This window comes from Balearica regulorum, chromosome 8 (genome assembly GCF_011004875.1).
Source record: "Balearica regulorum gibbericeps isolate bBalReg1 chromosome 8, bBalReg1.pri, whole genome shotgun sequence".
NCBI lineage: Eukaryota > Metazoa > Chordata > Aves > Gruiformes > Gruidae > Balearica > Balearica regulorum.
The window spans coordinates 21,432,617-21,460,358 of NC_046191.1; the positions used below are offsets into that span (position 1 = coordinate 21,432,617).

Consider the following 27,742-nt stretch of genomic DNA (forward strand, 5'->3'; position numbering starts at 1 on the left):
AGCCACCGTCTGTGTAGTGACCATTGCTCTGGCACCATGTTAGCAGTGCTGTGTCTGTTGTACTGTACTGCTGCTCCCACAGCTCCTGCCTCAGTGGTAGCCGTGGGCTAAGCTCGTTTGGTGTTAACAAAGTGCATTCTCCTAACGCATACTTCTAATTAATGTCTTATTGAACTCGTGCCTAGTATTAAAATTACATTTATTTAGTAGTATGCTTGTCTCCCTATGGTTTACAACTGTAATTAATGAAATTACTTCCATTCAAGTTCTGCTACCAACTTCAGTGGGGCCAGGATTTCATCCAGTTTTGTCTCTTGTGTGATATGCTGCACAGGACACACTATCCTTTGCCAACCATCGCTATATCAACCTAAGTATCTGAAGCTGTGGTTGAAGCATAAAGGAGTTTTACCTAAATATGATCTTCAAAATTTGGTGCACAATTTGTTTTTGGAATATATGCAGTAAGGTTCTCTTTGAGAGGTCCGTATCTTAATTTTAACCTGCCTTGCACTTCTTTAATAAATTTACCATGGATTTCATACAAAACCTTCGTGTCGTGTGCTGCAGCCTACCCCTACTGAACGACTTCTTTCAGTCCCGTGACGGCAGAGCCCTCGCTGGGCGGCGGCTGCATGGGGTGGCGGCGGCCCCGCGCGCCGCCCCCCAACTGCCGCCGAGGCGGCCCCAGGGCGGGAGGCGGCTGTACCGGCTTCAAACGGGACCCCGCCTCAGCCGCAGTATTCGCCTCACAGTGCTCTGGGCCCCTCCTGCTCCGCGCCCCTGCTCCTCATGCAGCGGCTCCCGCCACTATAGCCGCTGCTAACCTCTGCCCGTCTCCGCCAGACAAGAACCCGTTCTGGCCACTCCCAGACCTGCGGGCTATCGCTTCGCTGCCCACCGCGGCGGCTCCCGGGCCCGTGACGGGCGGGTCGCGCTGCTTGCCGCGGCCCTGGGAACGGAGCGGGCGGGGCTACGGCTGCAGCCGGAGCCTTTGCGGGACGGGACCGCGGCACCCGGAAACACCGGGTGGCTGGTGAGAGCTGAGCCGGCAGTGAGGGGCGAGCTGGGCCGCCAGCCGGGTGCTGCAGGTGGGAGGCCTGGGCTGGAACCGGGAGGGGCAAAGCCCGGGTGAGGCTGCCCTGGAGGGAGCGGTGCAAGGGTTTTGGATGAGGGATGGAGCCTGAGGAGGCCTTTGGTGTGGGAGGGGGAGACGTTTGGGGTTGGTGGATGGGGTGGGGAGCAGGCAGGGGAGGGAAAGAGCTGAGAGAAATGTCTGTAAATGGAACGGTCTGGGGAAGAGAGAGGGAGGGGATGGGTGAAGGTGAAGTTGCTGTGAAGCAGCTATCTGTGAAGTTGGGAAGGGATACAGATCTGGTCAGCAGCTGTGCCTTTGCTAAGGTTGTGGCTCACTGGCTGGGTTTCTTCTCGGTGTAGGTGCGGCTGGTGCTCTGCTGAGAACGTGCTCACTATGCTTCATGTCGTGCTGTATGTGAAGTTCACAGAAACACACCCTTTATAAATATGTTCATGGCATCACAATTTCATACTGGGTTTTTAAGATAAGAAATGTTCTAGCAGTACAAAGCTTATGGGTTAAGTCAGAAAGCTAGAAGATGTAGAGATAACAAACATCATAAGAAAATACATATTATGGAACAGACTGGAAGGTAAAAGATAAACACCAAAAGGACTCCAAGTTGTTTAATTTTATTGAATACTGTAAACTGTATTTTAAATGAGAGTGAGGAAGACTTGGATACCAGAGAAAATATTTTTAAGGAATGATTGGGTAGAGAAGACTGAGACTGCTTTCTGCACTGGAGAGATGTGTTATTTGGGATATAAAGAACATATACAACTAACCATTCTAAAACTGTGTACTGTAGTGGGAAGCTAATCTGCCACAGTGGCCTCTACACAGGAGGATTGTGATCTAAGGCAATCCATGCTTTTCAAACAACGTACATGCTGTCTGACAAAATGGGGTTTAGAATGAACATTAGGTGATGGACTGCTTCTCTCAAAATCTGTAGGGTTGCCTTTCTCCGTAGGCACTGCATTTCACTCATCTGAACTGTTCGTGAACTGAGTTGAGCCTGACCTGTTCACCTCTTCTCTGTTAAGTTAGTACACAGGACCTGCTCCACAAAAACTGTCTCTGTATAGACAGTTTGCTAGAGTAGACTCTAGCTCTGTGATGCATGCTTTTCTTCTATAAAAGAGTAAGCAACATCGAATTTCTTTTGAGGCTGCAGACTGAGTTTGAGGGAGGCGATAGTTGTGGCGAAACTGATTTACAATGACCTTTCTTTAGAAACCATAGCTCATGTTTCCCTTGTACATTGTTGGGCATTGTGAGAACTTGTGATTGAAAATTATGGTTCTGGGAGATAAGGATCTATTGGTTTGGGATGCATGATATCCTGGTTTGTAGAAGTAGAATGCATAGCAAAAATACTGGTTTTGGGAAAGACTATGGTGGTAGTAAGTACAAAATTGCTTTATTTAGAGTAATGTATTGTTAGAGTGACTCTATGTCTTTAACAATTGTACAGGCTGCCTGCGCAGCCAAATTCCTTATGCTAGTTATGCTGCTGTTCGCAGTAACAAGAGAAAGGCAGGGATCTTCTGAACCAGATACCTAGTAAAATAAAATCACATATGTCTGTTTAAAAGAGTTCTAGATTGGGCAGCATTAACTGAGGGTAATACATTCTCGATCTTTGGGACAGGCTTACTAGATATAGTTATTCCTCTCTTATTATTCTTGAATTGCCATCTGGGCTTATTCGTCACTAATTACTTCAGTTCATACCCAGATGCATGCTGCTTGCACAAGCTCAGTGCCTTCATTGGACCTCAGGAGGCCGCACAGCTGGATCACATCAATAGAGGGTATCTCTAGAGCAGAGGAGAGATTCTTAAGATTTGTACCTCTTAGGATCTAGCATAATAATGTAACATGGTTAGGAGTTCAGGATTTTCCCACTGGCTTTTTGAACCTTCTTGTCTTATATTCATGCCCCTTCAGTACACTGTTCAGCTGTCTAATTTTATTTGTAAATACTAGCTTTCTGTAATAAGTGTCTACAGATACATTTTCACTGTCATATCTAGTTTGTGTTACTCTACTCAAACTAGGTCACTTTGGCTGAAGGTGGCTGCATTGCCTTGAGCACCCAGACTTGATTAGTAATTCAGAAATAGCGTAAGTATAAGCTGTAGCTGAATCCTGTCTGTATTCAGTGTTCACTCTTTCAGAACCTTAAATCAAGCTCCTTTCTTGGCTTGATACATCTGCAGGAGTTCCATTCAGGCAGTGCTTCAGTTCATGGCGTTGCATTCCTGTATGCTTGAGAAGGGATGGGCATTTCAACTAAAACTGAGAACTGAGTGTGACTACTAGGATCTCTCTATACTGTGATCTATACAATGAACACAGTGTATGTACAGTTTGAAAAAGAGAGAGGCAGTTAAGGCAGGTCGTATCAAATTTCTATGCTGGCAGGCAGAGTTTGGCTTAATGTCTGTTATGTCAATATAAAACTATTGCACTACTGTGCACGTAGTTGAAGTCTTCATCTCACAAGAAATGTAACTGGTGTTACATTTAGCTCAATGAGGGCCTGAATTTTCTGAACACTGAATATTTATACTCAATATGTGATTTTTTTTAATATTCATCAATGAAAGAAATCTTACCTTTGGATTCTTAGGTTTGGTGTAAAGGATAAAGGAGGTGGGCTTAAAAGAGTATTTAGCTACAAATTTCGCATTGAAGATTCACAATGCCCAGTTTTTCCTGTCTGATGCATAGATTAGAATGGTGATTTTTTTTTTCCCCCACAAAAGAAAAAAAAAAACAAACCCACAAAATACCTTTGTGACATCATCAAAAAACTCAGCTATGTTAAGTTCCCTTTCTGCTGGGTTTTCTGTCCACCTGTAAGAAAACCTTACCTGAGTCCCAAGCAATTTATAGCATTGTCTGAAATTAGACATTAGTTAGTATGCAATTGCATTCCATTTGTTAGACTTGGCAATGATGGAATTTCCTGATTGATAGGCCAGTGAATCACTGATATGGCCTCTGCTATCCTTGGGAAAAGCCTAGGTTTTGGGAGCAAAGTTGAGAAGAAATCATTGATTGATCTTTAGCAGTTACAATTCACCATGTAACTGGGCTGCACATAAATGTACTTGCCAGTGCTAAAAAGTGTCTGCATGATTTTAAAAAAGCCAGTTGTGGCTAGGGAGCTAGATGACATTGCAGGAGCAAGATCCATCAGTGTTCTACTGTGTCATGCTTGATAATCCAGTCATGAATGCAGTGATGTTTTAATTTTTTTTCACCATTTAAGATTTATCTTTTTTTTTTTTTTAATGTATATGGAGAAATTGGAAATACTGCCTGGAGGAAACCTTCATGTGAAAGAAAAAATTTGTTACTCAGTTTCTGCTACAAAAGTAAGGAAAAAACTTGCTAGAGGATTTGCTTTTAATAACACTTCTGAAGAAGAATACAAGCTCTAAGAAAAACATAGCTTATTTTTTCCATAGTGTACTTAATATACATTATAATGTATCAATCAAGAAGATTAACAAATTGAAAAACAAAAGAAAAAGCAAGGAAAGTTTTAAAATGATGAAGTGATTTGCAGTGGTTTAGTTGAAAAGTGCTGTGTATTTGGGAAGGAACATCTGACAAGTATAGATAGCTTATGTGAACGAACAGAAAAGAAACCTGTGTCAAGTATGAGGAAGATGGAAAATAGTGACATCTTAAAGTGAGAAATACAAGGCTTAAGATTATTAGAAATGTTTATAACATTATGGTTTGTTAAAAAAATTACAGATGTGGAAGATGACGTATTTGGGAGGGTGGGGGAGAAAGAAATGTGTTATTGAATGATAGTTGTCCAAATTTGTCAGTGAAAGTATTTGTATGTATGTAAAATCTTGTTCATAACCCAGTTCAGCAGCACTTAGTAGATTTGGAAAGTCTATATACCCTCAGTGCCATCTGGGATATTTATCATAGAATGGTTTGGGTTAGAAGGGACCTTTAAAGACCATCTAGTTCCAACCCCCCTGCCATGGGCAGGGACACCCTCCACTAGACCAGGTTGTCCAAAGCCTCATCCAACCTGGCCTTGAACACTTCCAGGGAGAGGGCATCCACAACCTCTCTGGGAAACTTGTTCCAGTGTCTTGTTAACCTCATCATGAAAAATGTCTTCCTTATATCCAATTGAAATCTACCCTCTTTCCACTTAAAACTGTTGCCCCTTGTCCTGACACTATAGGCCCTGGTAAAAAGTCTCTCTCTCTCTTTCTTAAAAGTTCCCTTTATATATTGCAGTAAGATCTCCCTGGAGCCTTTTCTTCTTCAGTTTGAACAATGCCCAATCTCTTAGTCTTTTTTCACAGGTGAGGTGCTCTGTTGCCCTCTGATCATTTTTGTGGCCCTCCTCAGGACCTGCTTTAACAGGGTCTTTAACAGCCTTTCTTGTGCTGGGGTCCCCAGATCTGCATGCAGTACTTCAGGTGGGGTCTCACAAGAGGATGGCGCGGGGGGGCGGGGACAATCACCTCCCTTAGCCTGCTGGACACATTTCTTTTCATGCAGCCCAGGATACAGTTGGCTTTCTGGGCTGCAAGCACACATTGCCGATTCCTGCCCAATGTTTCATCCACCAGTACCCCCAAGTCCTCCTCTGCAGGGCTGCTCTCAATCCATTCATCCCCCAGTCTGCATTGATGTTAGGGATTGTCCCAACCCACGTCCAGGACCTTGCACTTGGCCTTGTTGAACTTCATGAGGTTCCTTCCCTCCATTTATTTCTATACTATTTGTTGTATTAGATAATACCTTTGGTAAAAAGAAGGCTACACTGAGTCCAATAGAAAGAAAATTTATGGAATAGAATTTTCCTCTAAGGAATGTAGTTGTTTGATGGAAAGTAGCATGTTAGTTGTGTGTTATCCAACACAGGGATCAAGAGCAATGCACCTGCAAAAGTGTAGAAGGAAGTCTTATAAAAATAGGTTCTTCAGGTTCTGTGAGCTAGCTCTTGCTCCACCTTCCAATTGTGCTTTTCCTTGCCGTTGCCAGCTTGTTATATTTGTATAGGTGTAGCACCAGCACTGGGCTTGCCTTTTATTTGAGAAATATGAGAACACAATCCTGTTTCTTTAATCTGCTATCTTGATTTCAAAGCAAATGCTCAGGAAGTGTGTCCGTACCTGTTTCACTGGAATGAAATAGTGTACTTTACTTTCCACTCTGTTTTTCCTTCATTAAGGCAGCCTCAATCAGTGTTTATTTTCTGGCAGATCCCAGACACAGAACTTGGTGTACTGGGACACAAAACTTAAACTTTGCCCTTTGCAGTTTTAAGAGGCTAATTGTCTGCATCTGTTTGGCTTTGTATTTTAACTAATGTGTAAGTGCCTTTTGGTTATGCAGTCTTAAACTCATTAATTGTAAAATGGAATAAGAACTACCAATAGCAATAACTCCTGTAACTTGGCTTTTTACTCTAAAAGACAGTTTGCAGTGAAAACATTCCATAACTAGTCTGGAAGGAATGTAATTCACGTAATGCCATCACTGTGAAGATTGGAAGCATAATAGTAGTTAGTAATTTATTTTTCTTAAAATTTAACTTTCCTAGTGACAAAGTAGGGAGGAGTGAAGTAGTTACCAGTAGAAGTTATTTTCATGTCAAACCTTTTGGAAAATTGGTAGAAAATAATACAAACATCAACTCTCTAGCCTGTTGAAAAGGCCTCATTTCAGCATTTTCTGTTACTCTGTATACGGTTGTTTTCGATATAGTGCATCCCTAGGCCATCACCTAGGAAGGCCTTTGCTTTTGTACCTACATAGAATCCTGTGCTCTGCTAGTGAGGTGCAAATTGCAGGATGGGAGCCTAACCCAGAGGTACATTTTACCTGTCCTCTGTCATGAATTCCTCTCATTTTATCTGTATGGACTTGTTCTAAAGATGTGTCAGTGGTAAGTGATAAATGGATCTTGATTTATAGACATCATGACCATAGGTACCTTGAAACTATTTTAAGTGACTTTTTAATTGTGTCTTACAGTGAGAGATGCAAAGTACCTGCAAGTCATTGCCTGTAATATAGCCTGTCACATCTGTTGCCTGGTAGTTAAAATACAAAGTAATTGCATGCATGGCTTTTACTGTGGATTGCTTGGTCATTCGACAGAGAACAAGTTGTTATTTTAATCTGTGAATTTAACCTGCTTTTTTGTTATGTTACTTACTGGAATTCATTGTTAATTGCTTTTTTGTGTGTTAGCTACTTCCTGAGATAGTGTTGGGTGCTTGGGGGTTTTTTTGATGCTGATTTCTTTTTTTTTTTTTTTCAAATTTTCTCTGATATCCTCTTGAAGTTTTGGAAATTTTAAGGAAAATTAAATTTAATGCATATAATAAAAAGTGAGCCAGCAGCAGTGACTAGAAGAAAAGCATTCTTAGTAATTCAGGCTGAGTTAATGAAATATAATGCAGAATACTGGATAGTTTGGGATACTGAAAAATCTTTCAATGTAATGATGTGGAAGAAATGCACAGTCAACTAAATGGAACCTGGATCATTTGTGCATTTTTTATTTATAAAATAATATGTGAAAATGTAAGGCACCCCAACCTTAAAATTTCAATGAGTCTGAAACATGCTAATCAACTAGATTCTTGATGTTAGGCAAAGTTGAGTCTTAACAGTTCTGTGCTCACTTTATGTTAATATATTTGTATCAGCATGGTGTGAAGTTTTGGGAGTGCCTGGATCTGTGGAGTTGCCCCTGCTCTTTTGTTCTTGCACTGGAAAATGTATCAAGACAGTCTCTAATCTCTGAGTTTAACTAAAGAGTATTTAAAATAAATGAATCATGTTTCCTTCTAGAGTTCTCTTTTTTTAGTGTTTTAGAAACCTCAAATTAAGTAATTTTGTCAGATTTTTGAAACCTCCTACGAACTCAAGAAAAGGATAAATTCATAAACTAATCCTTAATTTTGCACAAGATTCTGTTACTGTAGATATTTAGCAGCTGAGAAGCTGAAAAGTTTATACCATCAGATCTTTAAAAGACAAAATATTAACATTAAGAAAAGTCCTGTAATCTTTTTGTTGCTCATGTAGTAAACCCTAATTGATATTAGTGAGTTTTGTTCAGAATGAATAGAGAGAGAAAAAAAAAGTAGTATGTTTACTGTTCATTGAGTCAAATTGATTATGGTTTTTTTGGCCTAATGTATTTCATCTGCAAATATTAGAATTTAGCAGTATTTTAGGAGGGAAAGTATAGGGACAATATAAAAATAAAATGTAAAATATGAAATTCTAGTCTGTGGTGGAGAAATTATTAGAGGAGATGAAAATCTGTAAGTCAGGGATTTATTCATTTTGTTTGAATGAATATTATGAAATGGAAATATGGAATTTTCCACTTTAAAAAAATATCTGCTTCCTTTGCACAGGTATTTTTCAGACTTTGCACAGTATGATACTTTGAGCTGAAGGTATTACTTCCTGTATAGATTATTTGGTTTTCTGAGCCTATAAAACCTTTCCTGGATCCTCTGCCTTTATACTTTTAAGGAGAACAACTCTTCACATAGTATCCATCTGCATTTTATCCATTTGTGTACTAAAGTCAAATGTTACATGGCTGTAAATATCATCTTAGCTTACTGCACATGGACTTCCCATATAGACCTGCCTTTAACCTCTTCCCCTGCCTTCCATATATCTGACTGTAGGGTGTGTCTACATGGTATACTGAATAAACTACACAGAAGTGCTTTACTTTTTTTTTTACCTAGACAAATAAAAGAAAAGAATAATGACCCTAAATCACTGAGTTAACAGATGTGACAGGCTACATTACAGTCAATGAGTTGCAGGTAGGTAGCACCTCTCACTGTAAGATACAGTTCAAAAGTCACTGAGTTAATGTCCAGTCTTTCAATTAGCAAACCCAAATCTGATTTTTGGAGCAGATGCATCCTACAGAGTACTGAGTAGTCCAAAACCCAGTGAGAAATCTAAGCCTGGTTGTAACACGGTACAGGAAATGCATTAGGGACTTCATTTCCTTATAGGTTTAAGACAATCGAAGTGTGTGCTGTTACTGAAGGCAATGGTTCATTACTGAAGACAATAATTCACTGCAACAATCTGTTGCAGTGAGGGTAGTAGGAGCTCATGGCTACAAGAGATCAATTACACCTTTGGAAGCCTGCTGTGAAACTGCAGTTAAAGACAGTTCAACTGTTTGAAGTTCAGTATTTGGCTTCTTTTCTGGATCCAGTCCCCAGTTTGCACAGAGTTCTACGAACTGATATGCAGCTCTTTTAAAAGAAAAGAAGACGAATCAAGAGAGCTGATAAGATACTATGTATGCTCAGTAGAGGGTGGATATTTTATTAGTATACGTCAGTTTCAGGACTCTGTAGTTCCTGCTCTGTGAACCAATTATTTGTAAGTAGATCATGAAACCTCACACTCCTCTACGAGCCTGTCTTGCTTACCTTGCTTACCACTGATAGAGCAACTTTTAACAAATATCTGTATTTCAGCTATCACACTGGACACTTAAAGTCCATTTTGTGTGAGTTTTGGAAACTGAAACTGATTTAGTGAATTACGGTCAAGAAATGTTTTCTGCTTCTGGCTCCTTTTTGAGACACGTTGTCTGGGGAAAGTTACCTTTTTTATCATGATTACTAATGAAGACAAGGCTGTAGTTCAAGATAATATTGTGGTATGTATTCCTTATGGCTTTGCTGATGGGCTTATTAACCATTTTGCTTGCTGGTATGTTTTCATGCTGAATGCTTTGATACTTGCTCATAAACAAGGTATTAGTGATTTAAAATTACATTTTAAGCTACTTAGTAAATAGATGGTTGTATTTCAGCAAGAAAATCAGGTGAACATTTTTTTTTTTTTTATATTGTGATCTATTTTGAAGGTTAAGGAATTGATCTCTGAGAATTTTGAACATTTGTAAAACCCTTTATCATTTCACAGGCTCACAGAATGCAGAAATTTGGGTCCAAGTTCAGGAGAGATGTGTGTTTCCCATTATCTGTATTTTGTTCAGAAGCATTTTGAAAACTGAAAACAAAAAAGTTTAAAAACTTATTTATCTGTAAGTGTGCTTTCATGAAATTTAGTGTGGTTCATCTTAACCATATATTGCTCTTCGTGTTTCTAGATTGTCAGGTGTCAATACTAAAATATGAGGTAGATAGAAAAGGTGGAAGAAAGTGTTTGTGCAAGTTGTCTCACATAAATGCACATTTTGCAATGTTAGTTTTCTCTAGTAGCATAGGTAGACCTTTTAATGAAGTTCAGTTCTGTATTTTCTCTCAGTGGATTTTTTTTTTTTTTTTTGCTTTTCCTTTTTTACCCCCTGTCTTCTCCATACTGTTGATGTTTCTCCAGAGAGTATGATCTCTGCCCTTGCATGTCCCCTCTTTATCCCTTCATGGGAACTCTTCTTCTGTTTCTCCTCCTTGTTCTCAGCTATAGCAAATCTATTCTGTCGTGGTTTAGCCCCAGCCAGCAGCTGAGCACCGCACAGCTGTTCACTCACCCCCCCAGGTGGGATGGGGAGGAGAATTGGAAGAAAAAGGTAAAACTTGTGAGTTCAGATAAGGACAGTTTACTAGGACAGCAAAGGAAGAGGAAAACAACAACAGTACTTATAAAAGAATATACAAAGCAGATAATACACGATGCAATTTGCTTACCGCACCAAAACCCGATGCCCAGCTTGTTCCTGAGCAGCAACCCCTCCTCCCCAGCCACCCCCCTTTATATATTGAGCATGATGTCATACAGTAAGGAATACCACTTTGGGAAGTTCGGGTCAGCTGTCCTGGCTGTGTCCCCTCCCAGCTTCTTGTGAAAATTAAGTATATCCCAGCCAAAAACCAGGACATTATCCACCTCTTATTCTATACCATCTACATCATGCCCAGATCCTACACTTTCCCTGTCTTTGAGATATATATAGATACAGATATAGATATATATACACACACATGCAGTTATCATTCCCTTAGTCTATGGGCCATCCCTCTAAAATGTCCATTGAATTCATTTCGTCCTTGACTTTGGGCTCCATCTGTCATAACAGCCTTTCAGGGCAGGAGAGCTGGTGTGTGCTGTTGGATTGTTACACGCTGCATTCAGAGCTCGTGGCTGGTGTGTCTGGCACAGTCCATGCTCATGGTCTGCCGGTTGAAGATGTCAATTTTGAGGAAGTTGCTGGGTGCCAGTAGCTGAAGCCAGTTCTAGTTCCATCATTGCTACACTTTGCTTGGTTTCATCAAAGTTCATCTTCATTAATTTGAGCGATTCTTACTGTGATACCATTAATACAGCATATAGCAATTGTGGTAGTTATGACATACAATGGCAGGGTTATTTAGCAATTATCATCATACAATTTGATTTATTTACTATTCTCAGACAAAATCAAATCCCCTTGAGTTATACATTAGACTTCTGCATCCTTCTGCATCACCCACTGAGTGCACCTAGGTCCTTGAGCAAAAGCAATCCCACGGATGGGTTTTCCTTTGCCTGAAGCAAGGGTAACCCCGACAGTCTTCCCCAACATATTCTTCATGTGCACTACAGGGACTTTATCCCTTTCGATAGTACGTGGAAGTTTTGACTGGGCAGGGCCAGCTCAACTGGTAGCCCCCCCAGTGTTAACTAACCAGGTGGCCTTTGCTACATGTATATTCCAATATTTGAGGGCCCCACCACCCATTGCTCTCAGTGGAGTCTTTAACAGTCCATTGTATCATTCGATTTTCCCAGAGGCTGGTGCATGATAGGGGATGTGATACACCCACTCAATGCCATGCTCTTTGGCCCAGGTGTGCATGAGGTTGTTTTGGAAAGGAGTCCCATTGTCTGACTCAATTCTTTCTAGGGTGCCATGTGATCACAAGACTTGTTTTTCAAGGCCTGGGATAGTGTTCCAGGCGGTGGCTTAGAGCATGGGATATGTTTCCAGCCATCTAGTGTTTGCTTCTAGCATTGTAAGCACATGTTGCTTGCCTTGGCGGATTTGTGGGACTGTGGTATAATCAATCTGCTAGGCCTCCTCATATTTATATTTCAGCCATTGTCCTCCATACCACTGAGGCTTTTACCGCTTGGCTTGCTTGATTGCAACACGTTTCACATTCATGGATAACCTGCACAATAATGTCCGTGGTCAAGTCCACCCCTTGATCATGAGCCCATCTATATGTTGCATCTCTTCCTTGATGGCCTGAGGTGTCATGGGCCCACCAAGCAGTCCGTGACCACTTCCAGAACTCCTGGGTGACTGAGGTTTCCTATTCAAGCCCACTGTATGATCAGTGCTGCCCACTTACTCCACGTAGCATCAGTTGTATGATGTGTAGAGGGGACTGTCCCTATGAACATCCAGCCTACCGGCAGTCAGGGCGCCAGGAGGAGCTGTGCTTTAGTACCAATCACCTCTGAAGCAGCTAAAACACCTTCATATGCTGCCAATATCTCTTATTCAGTTGGAGTGTAACGGGCCTCGGATCCTCTGTATCCCCGACTCCAAAACCCCAGAGGTCAACCTTGAGTCTGGTGCTTTCTGCCAGAAACTTCAGGCAGGGCCATTCTCCCCGGCTGCAGTGTAGAGCATATTTTTTACATCTTGTCCTGCCTGGGCTGGCCCAAGGGTCACCACATGGACTATTTCCTGTTTAATTTGTTCAAAGGCTTGCATTGCTCAGGGCCTCCAGGTCACCTGATAGGATCTACAATTTGGAATAATGTAATTTGGAATATGCATCCTCCAAAAACCCATAACACCTAAGAAAGGTCGTGTTTCCTTTTGGCTAGTCAGCAGAGACATAGCTGCTATTTTCTTGATCACATCGTTTGGGATCTGATGGCACCCATTGTGCCATTTTATTTCTAAAGTCTAGATCTCCTGTGGAGGTCCCTTGACCTTACTTTGTTTTATGGTGAAACTGGCTTTCAGAAAGATTTGAACAGAAGCAACAGCTTCAGTTTCAGCTAGAAATATTTAGAGGTACCAGCACATTCTTCAGCAGTGTGTACAAAACTAGATAGTTAATGAGTCAAAACTTGTGTACCTGTAGGTGTGAAACATGTATAGGGACAGCTCTGACATGTGCTTCCAATAAGTACTGGTTATGCTATCTCTGGACTTCTAAAAGTGAGAACTGCATTCATTGTCTTGTTACTGTTTTTCTTTTACTTGAAAACATATTTGTTAACTTTTAATTACTGATTTGGTTTTACTTTGGCATCATAAAACACTGCTCTGTTTTTTGAATATGTGGGCAGTGAAGGCAGTAGTTATTTTTTTATAGAAAGCATTAATTTCTGTACATATGGAAATTCTTCATACTTAATATGAAGAATAGCAGAAAATTATATAATATTCTGAATAGCAGTGATGCATTGTTAAGTTTCCCTGTAATTTATTGTGCTTGCAAAATGACAATTGCTTTCTGTTAGTCTCCTGTAATACATTAATGCTTTATTTGGTGACAAAGGGCAAAGAAAACCACATCAGCTTGGTGAAAGTTCATGGCAGAGGTGAGGATGATACAGCTTTACTAAATTAAGGTGTGTGGTAGTCAGTACAGTATGAGAAAGTAGGTGCACCTCGTCATCTATATTCAACTAATTTTTTCTGAACAGGATAATCAGCAGGACAGGTTTAGTGCTGTCTCCTCTGCAGCTCCTCCATCCCACATCTTCCTATCCAACCCTGCTTTCCCACAACTCTCCTTTTCCTTCAGCACCAGGCATACCTCTCATTTTCATTTAAAGTAGCCCAACCCTTAACCTGTCTTATGCTGGCACTGTGTCATGTGGCGAGGCAGAGACTGCAACCCGAAAAACTTTTGAGGTGGAAGAATGAGAAGGATCTTTTCATTCTGGGAATAGCTCATTGCAGCAGGGGTACTGGGTATTCTGCAGTGCCACAGTGTGGGGCTTTTTCACTTTGAAAATACCTTCTGAGCCTTCACCTACATAAAGAAATCCATGATTGATTTAACTTGGGAGATCTCTTTTGTGAAAACAGTTATTGGAAAGCTAATTGTCAGTTAGTTAGTAGTCCTTCTTTTACTTTATTGTTATTACAGATAAGAAATATTTCCTTTCTCTATTAGTTATCACTTCTCCTAATATTCTCATATGCTTCCCCTTTGGTAATCATGTGTTTGAAAAACATTTTTAAAGTGCCAATCTCCTTTTTCTTTTCAAATATCAGATTAGGTTTGTTGTTTTTCTTTGGCTGAACTCTCTGGATAACTTTTTTAATATGCTGATTCCTAAGGGAAACATCTATCTGCAATATTACCTTTTAAGCCTGGGTTTGTTTGTGTTTTTTTCTGTTTCAGGAAGAAAAAAGTGAAAAAATGTCTACCAATTTAAAATATCTTTCCTTGGGCATCCTAGTTTTTCAGACCACAAGTTTAGTCTTGACGATGCGTTATTCTCGGACGCTGAAAGAAGAAGGACCTCGTTACTTATCCTCTACTGCAGTAGTTATTGCTGAACTTCTGAAGATTTTGGCCTGTGTTCTATTGGTCTACAAAGACAGCAGTATGTGTCAAATTTTGCACCAAGTAATTTTCCTAATCAATATGCTGTATTGCAGTGGCAACTGCAAAGCAGCCGTGTGAGTACAGGCATACAACAAAACATTTCCCTTCTCATGTAAGAAGTAGTCTTGGAAGGACACTAATCATACTTCACTCCTTGACACATGATACAAGATACTATGTATATTTGCTGAAGAGCATTCTCTGTAAAGCATATGAATACTGAGGAGTGCAAGAATAAATTTTCTACTAACAGCTTGAAACTGGTGTTTGCTTGGACATTTTAAGAAATTAGTACGTAGAAGTAGGAAAAAATTAAAAGCTTTAAGTGTGTCCAAAATATGAAGCCTGTAATAAACAGCAGAGCAGAAGGAAGGAAGCAATTTCATTACTACAGGAAGAAGCACAGTTTTAAGCTCAAAAAAAGTATATCCAGATTTACTCTAGTTCTTATTTTGGACATTTTATATTGAATTCATTTGGTTCCTATTTGATCTCCAGGAGCTTAAAAATATCATTGTATATGCATAAAAATTGATGACTCTGTAGGCTCCTAAATGTGCACCTTTTAGGTGACATTTTAATGTATCATCTTCAAATATTGATATGGTTTCACTAAGTTTTACTTAAAGTATTTTGAATAATTGTTCTAGTTCTGATATTCCAGGCTGTATGAAGACATTTTGCAACCTTTTTTTCTTACATATATGAGGCTTATGAAAGTTAAAGATACATAGTATTTTGAAGTCTTAATGCCTATAAAAAAGGGGCAACAATCTTTGAGAACAGAATATTGCTATCTCTTTTTTTCTTTTTTTCTCTCTCCTTTTAGTGAATGTCTATTTCTTTTATTGTTTTTTCGGTAGAGTGCAATTTACGGACTCTCAACAGAGTGCTACATGATGAAATCCTTAACAAACCCATGGAAACTCTTAAACTTGCTATTCCTTCAGGAATTTATACTCTTCAGAATAACTTGCTGTATGTAGCATTGTCAAACCTAGATGCAGCCACGTACCAGGTATTGTACATTTGGATTTCTCTGTAAGTTTCAAAAAAACCCCATGAATTATGTGGTAATAACTGTTTCTGGGTCGTTCCAGGTTACGTATCAACTGAAAATTCTTACCACAGCATTGTTTTCTGTGTCCATGTTGAGCAAGAAATTGGGTGTATACCAGTGGCTTTCATTAGTAATATTGATGACAGGAGTGGCATTTGTGCAGGTAAATATTAACAGGTAGTTGTGTTTATTTAATGTGTTTATTCAAGGAACATGGATTTCTGTACTGATTATACAGATTTCTGATTCTACCAGCTGCACATGTGCACCAGAGCATGGTCAGGAGCTACAAATCACAACCAGCTAGGGCTAGAGGACACCTGCAATGGTTCAAAGGCAGAAGATAACATCTCTTTTGTGTCCCAGTGCTCTACCATAGAATCTGACAGGGCCTTTGGAGCAACTTACAAATAACAGTGATAGCAGTATTTATTAGCGCACTTCTTCAGACATTAGAGATTCACAGATCATCTGTGCCAGCACATCCTGCTGCTCACCTTGAGATACAGTTTCAGGATGGCAAATTTACTTGAACTTTTTCAAGAGGCAAACTTGGCCTCTGTTCTACATAGTGCAGGTACAGTTTGTAGTTTTCAAAGGGCAGGATCATGGGATAAAAGACTATTCTAAGAATTTCTAGCAGATTTTAGCATATCCTAGAAATTTTTATTTTAAAACTTAAGGATTTGAAAAAAAAACCTGAAGATTAAATTTTATGGAATTTTCAAATTTAATAATTAAAAATTATAACAAAACATTCTGATGGTAACAGACTCTTCAGTATGTTTTTATCTATAACATTGTATTTTATTCTGTAAGCATTAGATTTATTGTGGGATTTAGCTTCATAAATTTCAGCTTGTTTTAGTCATCTGCATAATCACTGAAGGAGGCACATGCAAAAGACAACTCATCCCATCCTAAAGAGTTCTGGTGTAAGTGGTTTTGTAATTGTGCTGATATTTGTAAGGTAACTGTCAGGTGGCAAAAGTTGCTGACTCTGAATGACTGTGATAAGTCATGCTGGGATTCAGGAACAGTTCCGGTTTATAAATCATAAATCCTGGACCTGTTTAAATTGATGGATATTGTCCCAGTTCAGGCACAATTTTACTCCTTACAAATATGTAGAAAGAAAAATTATGGCTTTGCAGCCCTTTAAAATTATTTATGTTGCAAAATATGAAACTTTACAAGCATGTGAATGTATTTAGTAACTGTTAGTGTTGCTAGAAAACAAATTTGCATTTTAGATGCTCATGACTTGATTTTATCAGTGAATTTTGTGTAACTGTTTTTACATCCAGTGGCCTTCAGACTCTCAAGCAACAGCTGCTAAGGAACATTCAGCAGGATCTCAGTTTGTAGGCCTGATCGCAGTTCTTATAGCATGCTTTTCTAGTGGATTTGCTGGGGTTTATTTTGAGAAAATTTTAAAGGAAACTAAACAGTCTGTGTGGATCAGAAACATTCAGCTTGGTAAGTTTACTTTTAGTCATCTCTTAGAGATACTGCATTCTGAAGAATTAAGATAAATGTGCAAAGTATATATATAAAAATAAAAAATAGCACCAACATTTTAGTATTCTGCATAAATGTACTTTTAAAACCAAGAGTATAAACCCTGCTAGATAGAATTCTAGCAGTTGCTTTCTGATCTCAACCTAGTTCTTGATTTAACTTGCTCATAGAATGTCTGTAAGTTTATACAGAATCTGTCGATTGAATTTGTATTTAAAATTTTCTAAAGAATGTTATCTTATGCAGGATCTGTATATCCTCTGTGTTTAAAATTTATTGTCTTTTGGACTAATTCATAAGACTTTTACTTTTTTTTAGAGAATATAGGAACATTAAAACAAAATATGTTTCTAAGTCAACATTTTGAGATGTTTTAAAATGAACATTTTCTTTCTCTTGTGTCTGGGTAAACAGTTTTTCTAGGTTGGCACTTTTAATACCAAAAACTGCTTTGTGAATTAAGTTGAAGTAATGAATTATTATTTCAGTACAAAGGTCAGTTTGTTTTAGTTGTTTGTACAATCACTGGAGAGAGGCATATGCAAAGGACAGTTCATCTTAACTATTTTAATGCCTTTACCTATTGTGCACCAATCAGTAAGAGAATACCTTCTATTTCCAAAGTAGTTCTGGGTCTTCTAGACGCTAGATATTAATGGCAGAAGAGTTGATCCATTTTCCTAAATGAGTTTTCCCTCTCCTCAAAGCAATCTTGTCCAGTTAATAGGGTTAGAAATAGGACATCACCAATATCTTCCATTTGCGATAGGAACAAGACTTCTTGTTGGAGTTGCCTTTCTTTCTCTAATGGAATCCCTCTAGTCTTCACCTGTAGGCAATAATTATTTATTGGATATTTGAATAAATGCTTTCAGCAGAATTTGAACTTTCCAGCACCTTAGTGTGGACTCATGATCAAATCCACAGTAGTGTAGAATTAAATCATGAGGATGATTTAGTGGATCAGGGCTGTGTACGGAGTCTGGTAGAATGTAATGAAGTACCATAAAAACAGGAGATGGTGTGTTTTGGGGTTTTTTGTGATGATGGTTTTCCTACAGGAAAGATGGGGAGGGACTGTTTATCAGGGAGTGTAGTGACAGGACAAGGGGTAATGGGTTTAAGCTGAAGGAGGGTTGATTTAGATTAGATGTTAGAAAGAAATTGTTTACTGTGAGGGTGGTGAGGCGCTGGACCAGGTTGCCCAGAGAAGTTGTGGATACCCCCTCCCTGGAAGTGTTCAAGGCCAGATTGGATGAGGCTTTGGGCAACGTGGTCTAGTGGAGGGTGTCCCTGCCCACAGCAGGGGGGTTGGAACTAGATGATCTTCAAGGTCCCTTCCAACCTAAACCATTCTATGATTCTATGTTTTTTTTCTCATTAGAGAGTTGGTCAAAAACTGGTATGGTCAAACATGTCTTGTCAAACAAGCAATATGTTTTCCTTTATTTTCCTGTTGCTGTGTTTTAATTATAAATGGTTTCAGTGAAAAATGCAGAACTGCGTTTTCATTATATTTTAGTATTTTTACATGCCCATAATGTTTTGAAACTTGAGGATAGAGAAGGCAATCAAAACTTTTACTTACTATCTGCTAGTATTTATTGAAATTGTGTATATTAAAACTAAGTTTTCTTGAACAGGGTGTAGGGAATACCTCATGAAAGGTTATGTTAGGGAATTTTGGAGGCAGAGAAGGGTGGGTAGCTGGGGCTTCATCCCGGATTGAAGGTAAGATTGGTGCTCTGAATGGAGCTACAATGTAAAATCCATTGCCAAGAAAAGCTGATTATTATTACTCTCCGTTTCCATGCTAAAAGCACTTTGCTGGGCAGCAATACAGATAACTGAAACACTTTCCAATTCAACATTCATAATTGTTGAAAAATCAATGATCTCTTTTAAAGCGTTTTCAGATTTTTCTACAGCTCACAAAAGTATGTATGAAAACTAATGAGTTCACTAGTTTGATAGTCGGCCTGGTCATATACTGAATGTTCCAATAATTGCTTTGTGAAAACAAAGAGATCAGAATAGACAAAACGCAAACTGTTCAAGGTAATAAATAACTAGGAGTGTGACATATGAAGACATAAACATCTGTGATAATAGTGAGAATCAAATCACCTGCATTTTTTATTTATTTTTTTTGTCAGTGAGCTTAATTTGTCTCAATACAAAAATCAGCAGAATATGTTTACTGTTAAAGTTTTTTTCAGTTCAAAAATGAAATTAGTCTTGTCATATTTCATAGAGGATTTCCTGATACAGCTTTTAGAAAATATTTAAAACATGAAATCACAATTTCAAAAATACATTAGTGTATCCTTTCTGCAAGTGCAATATAATTACCTGCTTAAGACATGGTATCATTCAGGAGAAAGTTGGTCATAAGCAAGAGCTTTGAAATAGAGCTTTTCTTAAAGCACAAACAGCAAAACCCATATTTCCAACCTGGTTTTCATTTTCATATCCATAGATAACTATTAGAACTGTAGAAAAAATTGGAAAATATATTTGAATAATTTTTGAAAAATTGTCCTTATTCCATTTTTAATGCACACCAGTATCATATTAGGGGTGTATGAATAGTTGATTTTGGTTTTTTTAGCAGATCAATTGGAAAATAGAAGTAATTGGTTTAATCCAAATGAAACTTAAATTTTTTATTATGTCTACAAAAAGAATTATTTCTTGTCAAACAGAAGGGTTTATTTTGTTGAAAACAGTGCTACCTTTTTCAGATACAAAGAAATGTGATGACAATAGAGGTCAGCGTTTCACAGAAATGAAATGGAAAAAAAAATTCCCCCTTTCCTGCTCAGGACTAGAGCCTGCATCAGGCACAGAGGAGGTGCTTGCATTACTTCCATGCCTGAGGGGATTAGGAAAAGTTTCCCATCTGATAGAACAACACTATACTCACCAAATTATAAACTTTTTAATCTCATCTCAATTTCTTCTTTTGACATTAAGTCTCTATTAGTAAATGTTAATTGTGCTTTGAGGCTGATTCAGGAGAATCCCACTTCCAAGATCCTTGTCTGAATTGGCAAACTGCTAAGTCCTGCTCTTGCTATGTCAGTGACCATCTCCTCCACTGAAAGTTTTCCCTGTTTTTCTCTCCAGGTTATAGTGTGACTTCAGCCTTCAGTCACGACTAGTTTCAGGAAAACTGAAATTGTGTTTAAATGAATTTTGCTATATGCCATAAACAAAAATCACCCCATTCCAGTATAAAGCAATGGAAGATAAGTATATAAGAATGTCCTAATGGAAACAGTCAAAACTTGTTAGAAGTGTGGAAAATAACTTTTAAAAGACAATATCTGTCTGAACACTGATTGCATTTGAATGTGGTGGTATTGCAAGTGACAGTCCTGTTTTAAAATCAGATAGGTTCTTTAAGGTCCCTTCCAACCCAAACTATTCAATGATTCTATGGTATGTGAACAGTCCTTGAGGACAAGGAACCTATTTCCATGTTTTACACTTGAAGATTTTAAATCAATCTTGTACTTTCAGGATTTTTTGGTAGCATATTTGGACTGATGGGTGTATACATTTATGATGGAGAACAACTATCAAAGAATGGATTTTTTCAAGGATACAATAAACTTACTTGGATAGTTGTTGTTCTACAGGTGAGATATGTTGTATCGCATGTTTCTGTGAAGGCACTTGGGATTTACTCTTCCATAAAAGACTGTGGAAGCTAAAGGGTGTCATTGTGGCTACTGAGAATTCTATAGTTAAAAGTTTAATCTATCACTATTAGAATAAACCTCTAAATAAAAAACTGGAAAATATATAGCAAGTATATGAACTACATATTGTGCAATATAAAAGCATGCAAGCACTAATTATCGCGCAGTGTTTTAAATGTGTATATATATATGCCCTTCCTCCTGTGACTAAAAATGTATAGTACAAGCATTTCCACTAATTTAGTGGTGGTAATACGATCAACAATTTCTTTAATGGGGAAAGAAGAACTCCTCCAATATTTATCTTCAACAGTGCCTATCCATAACATAAAATAAACGTAATGCTCCTAAACATAGACAAAAGCTTTTCCCAAAGCGAGCACACGTTAAAATAGAGGCTCTCAGTGGAATTATCACATTGCAAATCCAAACTTCAATATATTTTTCAGGCACTTGGAGGGCTGGTGATTGCTGCTGTTATAAAATATGCAGACAACATTTTAAAGGGATTTGCAACTTCTCTCTCTATTATACTGTCAACATTGATCTCCTATTTCTGGCTGCAAGATTTTGTCCCTACAAGGTAAGAATTAGTTTCCATGTATGCTGAAAAAAAACCACGGTTGAAAACTTAATGCTTACCAGATATAACTGCAAAAGCAAATAAAAACACCTCAAGCTACACTTTGAGAATGTTTAGATACAACTTGCACATAAAAGTTTCATTTTATAACATACCATAACTAATACTTAATTTTTTCAGTATAGTTGGCAAGTTTTCTGTAAGATACAGTAAGATACGCAGATCAGGAATAATTGAATCTCAAATCTTGGCTTTTGACAAACCACTCTCTTGCAGGCTGTATGTTTTAGTTCTCTATCCCTTTCTCTTCTTTTCCTCCTTACTTGTTCTCCCTCAGTGTGTTTGGCTCCTACTTTGCATTTATGCTGAAGCCAGAGTCCCCTCTAGTTTCGGTGCTTGCCTTGCACTGCCTTTGGCTCTTCTCTTTGAACCAGGCTCCCCCCCTGCCGGCTGTATCCAGTAAGATCTCGCAAAGAGGTTGCCTGGCTATTGTTTCCTCTTTGTCCTCTTAAGTGGACATATCTTCCACAAGTCATCGTATTGCAAGATGAGTTATGGCTGAGCAACGATAATGAGGATAAACTTTTTATAGTGGTTTTCATCTAATCTCGAAACAGTCTCTAAAAGAGATAATTGCAATCATACACATGGAAGTTACACTACAGCAATTAGTTGCCCAAGGACACCTAGAAGCCCAAAAGCAGAGCTTTTTTCTGAAGACAATACCATATTCATTAGTGAAAACACTTAACCAAGAAAGAAAAATGCTTGCTATATGTTTCTAGGCCCAATACATTGTGTCCTGACATTTTGTGAATCAGATCTCCGTAGCTCTCTGCACTGCAGGTTTTGTATGTGGATGGGTTCTGGAATAGTGCTTGTCTTGGCAGTGCATGTTAATATATGGAGTGTAGAAGTAATATTCCAATTTTCAGATGTATTAATAGGATCTTGCTTTTAATTGACCCACACTCCTCCATATGTTATGCATACTCATAGTGTAAAAATATTTTGAATAATATTTACAACTTTTATATCTGATATAAAGAAACGTCTTTTTATCTAAAAGTAGTATTTACAATATCAGCAGGAGTTTGCTTAACCAGTCAAAAAAGGAAGTAGAAAACTATTTAGGCTTAAAAAGTGGAAGACATTGAACTTAAATTATAAGTAGCCTGTATTGGTCCTATTAAAATAAATGTAGACGGTGGTTTAAGAATTTATGTGTGCTCAAATGGAAAATTAATAAGTAACTTACTAGCTTCTGCAAACACGGCAAAAATGGAAACAGCGGTAAATAAATAAGATGAAGCCAACTAGCAGCATATAGAGAACTTGAAGCCATCTCATTTATTAAAACTTGTTTAACTTGAGTTAATCAAACTTAATCTTGCTTATGCTGACTGAATTTATTTGAACTGAAACTGAGTAACTTTCTCTCTCTTCAACAAACTTTTTTGGTTGGGGTAATAGATGTAAAGTACTTAAGTGCTTGAATGTGTTGCAATGGATCGTGTCCAGAAATAGGCTAACTGTATTCTCTAAAGGATTATCACATCATGCACCACAGGGTTTTTTTAGCATTTGGTTCAGAAGATCAATTTGTCAACATTGTCATGTCTTTATGACAAGGTTCTTTTCTAAAATTTGTACTGATTGTCTGTTGGATTTGGATATTTCGTTTCAGACTTATAACTATCAAAACAACTTGAAAGGCCCATGTGTCACAGTACAAAAGATGCCTTTATTATCTTTTTCTTACATAAATCTTTAAGTATCTGCCAAAAATTAGATTATACTGACTTGCAAACTGGTTTTGGGGCAGCAGTAATTTGTTTTGACATAAGCTTTGGACTTCAAAGCAAACATGATTCAACTCCAACAACATGATGTATGTAAGATGTTAAAAATGGCTGGGTAGCCACGGTAGTTGCACTTCTTTAGCTTCTGCTTGCATTTTGCACAGAGCTTTAGGCAAAAGAAAAAAGAGAACATTAGTCTGATAACTTTTGACAATTGTTCCATGAAACTATAATTTTAATTTTCAGAATGTGTCGGTATAATAACACATTGTGGGTGTAAGTTTCTTATTTCAACTTCTTCCTGCATCCTTCTATAATAAATGTATGCAAATATTTTGTTCCTTATAAATTGGAAAAATATAACTTTCTGCGTTCCTACAGGAAAAATGTCCTTTTTTTGATTGTATTACATAAAATTACATCAACTAAAATGAGCTAACTTTTTTTTTTCATCCCTGTTCTATTCAGTGTCTTTTTCTTCGGAGCCGTCCTTGTAATAGCAGCTACTTTCCTATATGGTTATGATCCCAAACCTGCAGGAAATCCCATTAAGGCATAGCAGACTTCCTCACCAACCTGCTTCTCGAGATCACGCACTGGGGGCCTTGCTAACAATGGCATGTGGAAAGTGTCATTGTGCATTGCAAGGAAAGGATTACTACCCTGAATGTGTTGAAGAAACATGAGTAGTTTTGAACAGCCAGAGGGGTTAAAGGTGGATGATGATACTGTCTGTAACTGATGGGGAAAAAAAAACATGGCAGGGGAGTGCCCAGTGCAACTTGCTAATAAAAACTTGAAAGGAACAAAAAGTTTCCAAGAAACTGCAATTAGGAATGTTTACAGCCTTGACTGGGATTGCATCAAAAGAATTTACCATATTGACTGCTGCAGAAATATGTCCTATGCACTCTTTGAAAGAGCACACGACAACATTGTCAGATTCTATGTTTTTGCAATTTGACTATATTTAATCTTAATAGATATGTTTTTAAATTTGTCTATTTACGTGAAATCAGCTGAATACACATCGTAGTTCTAAATTGATGATTCTAATTAGGTATTCCTTATTAAAACTGTGAAGATTGAAGAAAGACGCTTTCACAATATCAAATATTTTTATATTTTTAGAAGGCAGATTTAATAACAGGAATCTGTTATTAAATTATAATATTATAATTCTGTTGCTTATATAAAACTGTTTTAAGAATATTAACATTCTTACCTAAGTACACAAAGGGAGAAATTCAGAGTGAAAGATGGAAGTCTGCGTTGATACTCTAGCCTTCATCAGGATAGCCTGTAGTGTTCCAACAGATGCCGTAACTCTGTGAACACAGGCCAGAGGTTACTGCACTAACCTGCTACTAAGAGTAGGGTTATGATGGAGCACTTGCTCAGATGTAATGTTCATTCTTTTTTTTATTGATTATAAATCAACTTTTTGGTAAATCTTTAAAGTAGTTTTTATGCTTTAAATATCCTCTGGGGTTTTTTTAACCTCAAATTAAAAAACAAAAGCCCATAATAAACATTTTAAATGCATTATTGTTGTCTGTAGCAGCTGCAGCTGGAGCTATTATGGTATATCATCTGTATACTGTACTGTATCTTATTACAGAGGTGTTTTTTTAAACAAGTGTTGTTTACTCATGAACTCTCCAAGGCTTTTTCAGTACACTTCTCTGTAATGGCTTAATTAGAGATTTTTATTTTTGTTATTAATATTGTTTTGTTTGGGGAGTCCTTGAGCCTGCGGACCAAAATGGGTTCTCTGGAGCTATTCAGTCTAGTAGTGGAATTACTTTAATAAGAAACAAAATGAAAAATTGTGCAATAGGTAAATATAAAAGTATGTTTTTCTTCTGTTTTAAACCAAAAAAACTTCACAGAGAAACGTAGATGCAATTAGAACTTAGATCAATTAAATCATTATCAATGCTTCACTTGTTGAAGTGTTTGCATGTAGCCAGAAACACACACACACAAAATAAATGCCAGAACTAATAAACAAAAAAGCTGTCTTAAAAATCACTTGTTTTCAGGATTGACAATGGATATTAATGTAGAGTGACTTCTTATCCATGTTACACTTGTTGAAGGTATATATTATATAAAAACATATCAGTAGTCCCTTATTTGTAGAATGGCAAGTGGTAAAAATTTATGATTTCCATTTTTTCCCCCCTTCATGCTCTTTCTCACTTCTGTCTTCTGCTAATGAAGACGTTGTGAAGGGAGAGGTGTTCTAAAATGTTTACCAAAGTACCTCATTCTCTTTTCCACATTTTAGTGGTGGGTTGACGAGATTCTGTCAGAGTGCTCTGAGATTTTTTTATGAAGTATTGTAAATGGGAAGGGAAAAATTCTGCTTACATCAGCCAAGTAAAAATAGTGTTTTCCTTCTGTTGGCAATGACATGGATTATCAACTTCTTGTTTGTTTATCGTATCAGAGCAAGACGTTAAAGAAATTTCAGAGTTATGCCAAGGGCTTCTAAGCTTTGTGAACTGTGAATCTGTCCTAGCATGCTGTAATTGCAGGAGATCTGCTACTCAGTAGTTAAAGTGTATGTGGTATTACCCTAAATTGGCATTCTATGTCAGTATTAAACCTTTTACCTATAACACTCAATGTGGCAAAATCTTTGAAAAATTACATTTAGTCATTCCACCACTGAAATACAACATGAGGTGAGATGTGTGTGTGGCACAGTGGCTCACAGCATTGCTTAGTGTAGAGTGGGAAATTCATGACTCTGAAATGATCTGAGAAGTGCTGGTAGTAATATCTGAATTGGAGTTTGGCCTACACAATAATACTTTTAATTTCATGAATCACAGTAGTGGAAATGTTCAGGTAGTATAATTGATTACTTCCTTGAGGAATTTCTCCAAGAAATATAAGCAGCAGGTTGGGAACACAATAGCCAGTTTGACAGGAAGGGACCAAACAGGCCAAATAACCACCACATTGCTGGAATTCCATTGCGTATAACCCAGTTTTAATAGTTCGGGTACATCTGTCAATATTTGTCAGTAAGCATCAGTTGAAAGGAAAGAACAGGAACATGTGCTCTTTGCTTTTGAACAGGGCGGCATACAGCTTTGGAAAACAATATATCTACTGTACTAAGGAACAGTAACTCCTGTCCATAGATCAGTGACTCTTCCATGCTTTCAACTGACAGCTCCATTAAATTTTCCAGTGGAGGGATAGATCTCTTCATACACTTGCTGCTGTAAAGGAAATGGGAATTTGCATTTGTAGCTGCCTTCCCTTAGCCCTTTGCATGCTGAGGAAGGATTCTTGTCTGAGGCCCTCCAAGTTGAAAAGCATTATTCTAGGCAGAGTGAAGACAGCGTATGTTTCTTGAGAACAGAAGGGATGTGAGGATGGTTTACTGATTTCTGTAACCTTTGCAATTGGAGAGCATATGCACATTTTTGCATTGGGATACTTTTGTGTCTGGATTTTAAAATTTAAAAAAAGGAAAAAAAAAGAGGCAGTTTTAAGTCTATAACTCATTAACTAACCAAAGAAGCATAGCTAGCACAGAGCATTGGGAAGTAGGGGTAGCGTGCTTTGAGTTTGCCCTAAAAGCAGTGTGTAGGAGTCTAACTTTCCAAAAATAAACATGTCTTTCTGAAATATTTTTCTGACTTTTAGACAACAGATTTGTTAGTTGTATATTTAGGAGGCTAACCTATACTTAGCAGAATTTTATTTAAATATTTATAAAATTATAGCTAGGTATTTATTTGCAATAACTTGAATTGTGTGATTTATTTTTTTTAAGACTTGCATAATGGGAGTGCTAGTATTTATTGAATACTTGGATATTTGGTAGTTTTATTTGAGAATCTCTGGGATACATGATAAATGGTAAAATAACAATAAACTTAGAACTATCTTTAAAGTAAAATAGATCAGCACTTCAGTGGTGAAAAATCTTGAGTGTAATAAAGTAAGATGAACTTTTTGTTAAACTTTGTATTTCTGTGCTATCCACAAGTGCCCAATAATCTTTTTTCTCAAAGAATTCAGATAATTTTGTAGTTCTATTCAACTTCTTTGTTTTAGACAAACTATAAGAAAACTTCCCTTTTTCTTTGCTTTAATAATGGGTAGATGAATGTTCTAGATCCGGCTTCTACAAGGTAACACCTTGGGAGTTTTCCTGTAACTTTTTAGAAACTATTGTTTTATTTTTCCTCAAAAAAAAAAAAATCTTATTTTGGTAGCATATGCTTGTGTTTCAGTTAATGATACAGTCCTCAGATTTTTAGGAGTACATAATTGTTTTGTGTCCCTAACTTATTTTTATGGCTGTAATTCAAAAGATTGTAATGGATTTTATCAAGTTGTTTTACAATTGATAAATCAAGCATTGCAGTTC

General features: G+C 37.7%; 1 protein-coding gene across 8 annotated transcripts; it reads left to right on the forward strand.

Annotated features, from left to right (window-relative positions):
• Positions 1 to 681: 681 nt before the first annotated feature.
• Positions 682 to 25,972, forward strand: SLC35A3 (solute carrier family 35 member A3). Of its 8 annotated transcripts, none has more exons than XM_075760017.1 (9): positions 682 to 1,091; positions 10,070 to 10,190; positions 14,464 to 14,668; positions 15,534 to 15,688; positions 15,771 to 15,893; positions 17,038 to 17,209; positions 20,777 to 20,895; positions 21,408 to 21,541; positions 23,812 to 25,972. In XM_075760017.1, exons 3-9 carry the CDS (start codon positions 14,482 to 14,484, stop codon positions 23,900 to 23,902), a joined length of 981 nt encoding a protein of 326 aa, XP_075616132.1. In that variant the 5' UTR covers positions 682 to 1,091; positions 10,070 to 10,190; positions 14,464 to 14,481; the 3' UTR covers positions 23,903 to 25,972. The 8 variants fall into 8 exon arrangements, with proteins under 8 accessions (XP_075616132.1, XP_075616136.1, XP_075616133.1 ...); XM_075760021.1 differs by having other exon boundaries at positions 14,522 to 14,668; XM_075760018.1 differs by having other exon boundaries at positions 682 to 1,036.
• Positions 25,973 to 27,742: the final 1,770 nt, after the last annotated feature.

Excerpts from the sequence above, each read along its gene's own strand:
- SLC35A3 (XM_075760015.1), top strand. The coding sequence starts at position 9,756 with ATGATTACTAATGAAGACAAGGCTGTAGTTCAAGATAATATTGTG. Across the intron at positions 15,689-15,770 it reads TAGATGCAGCCACGTACCAG|GTTACGTATCAACTGAAAAT; the intron begins GTATTGTACATT and ends GGGTCGTTCCAG. Across the intron at positions 15,894-17,037 it reads CAGGAGTGGCATTTGTGCAG|TGGCCTTCAGACTCTCAAGC; the intron begins GTAAATATTAAC and ends TTTTACATCCAG.